General features: G+C 55.2%; 1 protein-coding gene across 1 annotated transcript in view; it reads right to left on the reverse strand.

The window, feature by feature from the left end:
* Positions 1-354: 354 nt before the first annotated feature.
* Positions 355-7783, reverse strand: part of ARHGEF37 (Rho guanine nucleotide exchange factor (GEF) 37) — a 10217-nt gene continuing 2788 nt past the window's right edge. Inside the window, 8 exon segments of the mRNA XM_009867715.1 lie at positions 355-564; positions 965-1137; positions 1560-1755; positions 2094-2222; positions 3095-3407; positions 4521-4647; positions 6655-6760; positions 7314-7444. Of these exon segments, the coding sequence (XP_009866017.1) occupies positions 355-564; positions 965-1137; positions 1560-1755; positions 2094-2222; positions 3095-3407; positions 4521-4647; positions 6655-6760; positions 7314-7444 (1385 nt within the window).

Below are 7783 nucleotides of genomic sequence, written 5' to 3' on the forward strand. Positions count from 1 at the left end.
ACCCCCTCTGCAGGACTGCATCCTTTGCAGCTTGGTCCTGACCTAATGGGGCACAATGCTGTCTCATCATCCCTAGGGACACTTGTGTCACTGACACAGATTTCATCCTTCACTCCCTCGCACTCCTTTCCTTTGTGCAAACACGTATGGGACACGTCACTCTCACATCAACCTATCAAAATGTGCCTCCCAACTGCCGTCCCTTGCACCCACATCCCCCCAGCCATATTCTGCCAGCTGCTTCCCAGCCTGGGGCTGCTCCCCTCCAGCATCTCCCACGACCAGTCCTTGGGTGCCAAGCAGACAGCTCTCATCCGACGAAGCCTGTGCCCTTGGGCGCCGGGCTGGCCATGCTCACACAGGCAAGCTCCAGCCCACGGGCTCCTGCCTGGGAACGGTCACCAGGTAGCTGGAGGGCACATAGCCCCTCTGCCCGTTCACCTCCACCAGGCTCCACTCCTTGCTCCCCTTCTTGTCATGCGGCTCCAGCACCACCACGGGCTGCCCTGCCTGAAGGCTCACCTCCTGCGGACTCCTGGCTGTGAAAGAGAAGCCAGCGACCACCTGCAAAAGGCAGGGGAAGGAGGGAGGAAGCCTTTGCTGGACACAAGAGTCAAAGGGGGAAAGGACATATATGGCAGGGCAGGACCTAGGGCCGACATTGGAGGTTGTTTCCAGGAGGGTAGTGCAGTGCTGCCATCAGTAAAGGGGCACTGGGGACCCCACCAAGCAGTTCTTTTGCTCTGTCCACCCCAGGTCCCAGCAAGGCTGACACCAGCCATGCAGAGCACTCGACCAGGGGCTGTGCCACCCCTCTGCTAGGCTCATGGCTGCACACGTATGAGCACGTGTGTCCTGGAAAAGCAGGTCCCCCTTCCCACCCACATGTCGCACATGCAGGGACTAGCGTGGAGCTGGTGGGGTGGCTAGGAATAGCCATGGGCTGTGTGTCCCCCTCTCTCACCTGGAAAGCTGGGGTGAAGGCAGCCACCTGGGGCCGGGGAGCTTCAGGTGATGCGTACGAATGTCGCCTTCTCTCCGTGCTGCTCTCCAGCGCTGGCATCTGCATCCCAGGCTGCTGGCTTTGTACTGGGCAATAGGGCTGGAGCTTTCCAGCAGGCACAAACCCTCGGGGACCTGGAGGACATGCACACACACAGGTCACGGGGCTCTGCTGCCTCGCACATGTAGAACTGGTTGGAAGACAAGGGAATGATAATTTGGCATGGCACAGCAGCCTTGTTCAAACTGGCTCAACACTAGTGAATATCCAGCAACAACCCCCCCAAAAAAGGGGTTTCAAGATGTTTCTGTGTGCACGGAATTCTCCTTTCCCAGCCATGATGAGCCATGAGTGCTCCCTCATGGGGAAACCTGAACTTCACAGCTAATGGCTATGGGTACAGCTGGCAAAGTAGAGTTTGGGCTGAGCAAACCCTAGAAGGGAGGACCTGGGAGACAATGACCTGCTGTTTCATCCAGGATAAGGAAGTGGTTCGGGTTTGGTTTCTGACCCTGATGCCAAGGCAGGGAGAAGCTCCCCACAGCACGCACAGTACCTCCAGCATCCACCAGCCATCTGCTTGTGTTGCCCTTAGTATCCACACTTTGCAGCAGAGCAACAATCTGGCCCCTCTGCAAGGTCAGGTCCATGTCTTTGCTGCCACTGATGTTGCTTGTCACTTGGTAAAGTTTGTCTGGGCCGTGCTTGCTCACGAGAGAAAGGACCTTCCGCTCCTCGACAGGGTTCAGAGGCTGGTGAGGAGCAAAAGACACAGAAGTACTTTATGAGACAGGCAGGAAACAGAGGCCTTCCACGTACATGTGCTCTCCTTCCCGCAGGATCACATCCCAGTGAGAGGTTGGAGGAGAAACTCCTTCACATTCTCTGCTCTACCTCATGGTTTGGAGATGGGTGTCCAGAACCAGAAGAGCTGAGACTGTTCCATCTCGAGTTATTCCCAGTGAGGGAAATGCTGTGGCAACCTCCTGTGCCACTTTCTGAACCAACCTTCCCCCCCAAGGAGATGTTCTGCATTGAGAGGCCACAGTCCTACTTCTTTGGCCTGAGACACCCCCTTCCCAGCTCCTACCTGTGTCACAGGACTTGGTGTCACTGTCTCAAACGTTTGGCAGAAGGTACGGAGCTGAGCACCAGACTGCTGCAAGGTGTCTTCCACCATCTTCCAGAAACTGGGTAGAGGCATGTGGCCATGGGGCATCTGTGAAGACAGTCCCTGAGATCAGAGAGGGCCCTGGGGTAGGGAAGAGCTGTTGGGTATGGTCAAAATAAAAGGAGCAGGAAGATGCACCTTCCCTTTGGTGAGGAGAGCTGCTGCTCTCTGGCTTTGAGCCACCTGCCCCAGGCAGGTGGGACTCTTGGGCAGTACCCAGCCCACTGCAGCAGTCCCTGTGTCCTGCTGTCCTGCCTCAAGCCCACAGACCATCCCACCTGACTAAAAAGTGGGACAGGTGGATGGAGCTCCGGGGCCGATGTCTGCAGCATAAGCACCCCAGACTGAGCAAGGAGAATCCACCCTCCTGATGACCAGTGCCTGAGAGGATACCTCCATGTGGCTGCTTCTTGTTCCCATCTTGGTCATGGGGCAGGCGAGGGCCATGCTCTACCCCAGGGCTCTGTAGTAGCCTGACTCACCATGTTCGCAAACATCACGCTCAGAGAGGGCAGTGAGGAGTCCTGGGAGACATCTCCCAGGGGATGAAAGCTCTAGGAATGCTCGTTCCTCAGGCCAGGAGCTGTTCTTTAGCTCCTCACCTTCCAAGCACAGAGCTCTCAGGAGCAAAGAGCTAACACTGATCTCTCAGGCAGCACATCAATAAATTACTAATGGTGTCCTCAAAGAGAGAGCAGGACAGTTCCTGGCAGTGGAAACAATTTGGCCTTCCCCAGCCGAAAGGGAGGAGAGATCACTTACAAATGCTGGACAAGGAGCTGCGTGTCTCCAAGGGCAGGCTTGGGCTATGGTAAACTTTCAGTGCCCTGACATCCAAGCAATGTCCCAAGCCTGAAGGAGGCAGGTGTGGCTCAGCATGTATGCTGGTGCGGGCACACACGCCGAGGGGTCGCTCTCACCTGCGTCAGCTCCTTTTCTGCCTGGTGCAGGACCTGGGCAGCCAAGTCTTGTTGCAAGGCACTGAAGGAGCACAGTATCTGCCACAGGAGCTGCAGAGCCACCTGGTTGAAAAGTGGGAGCTCAGCCACGAGCAGGGCATTGATGGCAAGGTAGGTGTTCATGGCTGCCTCCTCGTCGTATGTCACGCTGCCCATCTCACTCTTCCGTTCCTGGATCTCCTCATAATCCAGTAACTTGTCCAGGCGCTTCTTGACCAGCTGTTGTGGCCCCACCAGCATGTCTGAGAGGCTGCAGAGGGGAAAACAGTCGTCGCTTCTGTGGGGTGAGACAATCCAAATCTCTGTGTGAGCCCTCCAGACAGGCCCACATGTCTGCACAGGAGAAAAGGCTCAGGGACCTGTGAAGGGTTTGTGTGGAGTGGGCAACATCTGAGGCACCCTTTTCTGAAGGCACATAAGATGCCAACCAAAGCAAGCCCCTGGGAGAGAGCAGCCATGCATGCCACGACTCACAGCTTGTGCTCCATACAAATGCTCGGGTATGACCCTCACGCATAAGGTTGCACGGGCTGAGGAGGGTGATGCAGTGACTGCCCCACGCAGGTCATAGTGTCCTGGCTTGCCAGAGGCGCTCAGCCTAGGGTCCGCGTGGTTATCCCACGCAGTGACACCCATCCCCATGCTGGTGCTCCTTGGGGATGCCAGCACCCGGCTGTGGGGTTCAGGCTGCCCGGCCACACTCCTCACTGCTCAGGAAACCTCCTGACTGCATTCAAAGCAACAGCCACCACCCACGAGGGAGTCCTGGAGAAGCAAGCAGGGCTGATGGAAGGAGATAGATAGGGGGCTCTTGGGCTCCCAGAGGCGAGTACAGATGTCCACAAGGTCTGGGTAGGTTGGACTGAGTTTTGGTGGCAAACACCTTGTGCCTCGTTTCCCACCATCCTGTGCTCTGCTGCAGTCCTGCCTACATGGCTGTCCATGAATGTGAGAGGGCCCTGGAGGCACAAACAGCCTTTAACAGCCCGATCAGCCTCCTCCGGGGCCTCCACTCACACCTCTGTCCACAGCCCATTTAAGGGCTTTCAGCTGCTATTTGGGTATTGCTGTGGGTGAGCTGGTTTCTGCCTCTGTCTCCTGAGAGGACCTTAGAACTTTGCTGTAGGTAGCTCAGCTCCTGGATGGATCCCTCAGATAGATGTTGGGTGGACCCTGCAGCTGGTTCTTCATGTGTCTGGGACTGAAGATGGACCCTATTACCTGCCTCTTCAGGGTGAGGCCCCAGAGGACTGTGCCTGTTGCTGAAGATACCATCTGCTCTGAGATCCCCCTCAGCTCTTGGCTGCCCTGCCCTGGAGCCAGTCCACCTGTGCCCTGGCAGAAAGTGCGAAAGCAACGCTTGGCTGTGACCAGGATGGAGATACACAGGGAAGGAGCACTCACAAACTCTGGGAAAACAGTGCAATGCAGGTATTCTGCAAAGCGGCGGTACTGCTGGGAAGGTCCCTCGTCGATCTGCAGGTCATGCTTGTGTGGGGTGGGCAACAGGAATAGAAAACCATCAGACCCGACCAGCAGAAGCTGCTCAATGCTAGCTAACCCATCTGTAATCTATCCCTTTGTTCCCAAAGACATGCCAATGTCCCAGGCTGGGTGCTCTGTGCTAGCAGCCCGCTGGGACTGATGCTCTGGGCTACTCTTGCCTGCAGGCCAGGGAGCTCACTTAGGTGTTAACAAACTTATTCCCTAAAGCAGGGGTGAAGTGCTGGCTTGCAAGTGAATTCCTGTTCCAGTAAGGTGGCCGAGGCTGCCCTGTGGCCCCAAGCAGCCTGCCCCAGCTTGATGTTGCCTGGTGCTTTGACACTTGAGTTTGGTGCTCCAGTAGCTCCGTGAAGTTTCTTGTATTTGTGTATGAAGCCTTCTGCCCTGCTTTGCATGGAGAGTGAGACTAGCGCGAAAGGAAAGCAGCTAAGGATGCTTTGGGTGGAGACCCTCCTCTGCTTTAAGAGGCTTTGCTCTAATGTTAACTTTGTGGGCAGCAGCCTCTTTCCTGCCTGGAGGCAAGCTTTAACTCACAATCCCTAGATCCAGAGAACAGAGCACTGAGGTCCCAGAGACCTAGCCTGCTGTCAGTGCCAGGGGAAGCCTGGCCTCCTGCTCCTCCTGGCCTCAGCATCGCAGCCCCTTGGACCTGCTCCTGGAGCAGCAAGGACAGTTTCTGTTTGATTATTATCAGCCATGGCTGCCATAGGCCTCTCTGTCCTAAATCCTGTCTTTTTTCCTTTTTAGTCCTCCTTGCCACAGGAGGGACAGGAGATGGATATATGAAAGGGGAAAGGGATTGACCCTTTGAGCAGAAGGTGGCAGCTTTGAGATCTGTGTGCTTTTCCTCAACCCTACAGGGGCTCTTACACAAGCAGAGGTAGCTGTGGTGATCTTGTACGAGCCAAGATTTGCCTCTCCTTGTGGTGAGGGCACTGGTACAGACAGATGCACAAGAAGGAGCTGCCAAACAGCCCAAAGAGAGGCCAGGCTGTCTCTGCCCTATGAGAACATGTCTTCATCAGCTCCTCAGGATATCTTTTAGAAGCCTTCAGAGGGAGAGAGATGGGACATGCATGCAGCCCCACCTTCCCTCATCAGCAGTTCCTCTGAAGCTGCATCCAAGCCCCAGCACGACTCCTGACCACAGCTTATTATCTAGGCTGCCCAGCCTATCTGCAGGCACTTCATGTCCTGGCTGAAGCCAAGAAGCTGGTTTACAGAGATGCAGCTCACGGGGGGGCAGTGCCAGGCAGGTCCCCAGGAGCACTGGATGTCCCAAGAAATGGCCACACCCTGTACCCCTAGCGAATGCCATCTATTACTGTCGTACAGACTGCCATTCTCATGCTTTCTATTCTAATCCTGTTTTACCCTCTCTTTGGGCTACAGGGAGTCTTTCTGTCCCTTTTTCTTCCTTCTCAATCCTATGTGGGGAGCCTTTTCATGACAAGGTCTTTCCAGCCCTTGAATAGCTGTTTTCTGAACCTTATGCCATTTCCTGAGACTTTCTGATAAGACAGTGTCGTGGGATTTCAAGTTTTGCCATTGCTCATACTTTCATTCCCCTCAAATGCCCCAAGGGATTGCCACAAGAAAATCACAGCAGCTACTCAGCCCGGTCATCTCAGAAGGGAAGTCTGTTGTTTCCCTGATTTAGAACACTTCTGCCTTATACCTGTTAAGGAAGAATTTCCAGTCAGTGTTGTTGAAACACTTAACCTTCTCAGTTATTTAATGCCTTGAAATAACAATCAATTTAAGGACCGATTAGTCTCAAATGACACCCATCTCAGACTGTGTCAATGAAACCTTGGCTTTGTTTTAAGCTCTGCTGGACCTGACCAATGTTTGGACGTTGTGCAAGCCCCCAGCACATCATCTTTACCTGAGAGATGCAAGTCGCTGAACATTCCCAACTCACATTAGTTTCATACAGGGCTTGAAAGTATTCTGCAATCGCAAGAGTAAGTTCTGAGGTCTGGATGGGGCAAACCCCCTGGAAGACATCAGTTTTACCTCTAAATGGCCTAAGTAGGATGCCACGTTCTCCTTCAGCATAGCCACGCTGGACACCACGCATTGGAACTTCTCCTCCAGGTCATCATACTCCCTGTCCTCCGTCTGCAAGGCAAGGGGCAGCTTATCCCCAGCGTGGGCAGGCCAGTCAATGCCTCAGGCAGGGCTGATGTCCCTCACTGGACAGCAGCCAGGCACCTGCCTGAAGCTCACTGTGCTGGGGACAGGCAGAGGAGACCCTGAGAAGCTCCAGGAATCTGAAAAAGGCCAAGATCTGGGGTGCTAGGGATGCATGCAGAAGCAGGGCCTTCAGTGTGGTCATGGTTCTGGGGAACACCAGGGTGTTCTTCCCTTTGCTGGGATGTCTGAGGATCCTGTGGGTCCTTCAGGGGCCAGAGCACTCCCCTAAGGCAGGGAGCAAGGTGTGTATCTGCATCCCTCCTACCCCACTGGTAGGGACTGGGCATCAGGAGTCACCCTTAGGCTGCTTGAAAATGTGACTGTGGCTCCTGTGACAGCAAGGGCCACTGGGTGTCAGCACTGGCCACCACACCTCGGCTCGGCTCTCCCAGTCCCGCTGCATATGAGTCTTGGGAGGCAGCAGAAAGCCCCAAGGAGAAGGAGGGGGTTGAGGGGTGGTGGGGTGAGGGCTGCCCACCTTGGCCACGATGCCAGCCTCATGCATGAGGAGCCGGCTCAGCCGCGTGGTCTTCTTGGCGATGGAGTGTGCGTTGAGGCGGGCGAAGCGGTCCCGCAGCGTCAGGTGCTCGGCCTTGTTGTATTTGGTTGCTGCCTCGGGTGGGGGCACACAAGGTGGGAGGGAAAAAAAGGTCAGAAGAGAAAAAACTTCAGGGCAGCGTCCTCAGCAGTCTGAGTGGGTGAGCAGCACCCGGGCCAGAGCTGACAAGTCTTGATAAGCACAACCCACATCAAAGCAAGGGCAGCCCAAGGCGAAAGTACTATGAAAACAAAAAAATGAAGAGCAAGCTCCTGTCTGTGGGGAGCTTGATTTCTCCTATCCCAAGGGCAGGACTGTTCCTCCCCATTCTCCAACTCCAGGAATGCAAACAGACCGGTTTTGTGCTCAGCCTGCCCCTGCTCCCTGTGCCACCCTGGCTCCATCCCACA

The sequence above is a fragment of the Apaloderma vittatum genome, unplaced genomic scaffold (assembly GCF_000703405.1).
Source record: "Apaloderma vittatum isolate BGI_N311 unplaced genomic scaffold, ASM70340v1 scaffold35414, whole genome shotgun sequence".
NCBI classification, from domain to species: Eukaryota; Metazoa; Chordata; class Aves; order Trogoniformes; family Trogonidae; genus Apaloderma; species Apaloderma vittatum.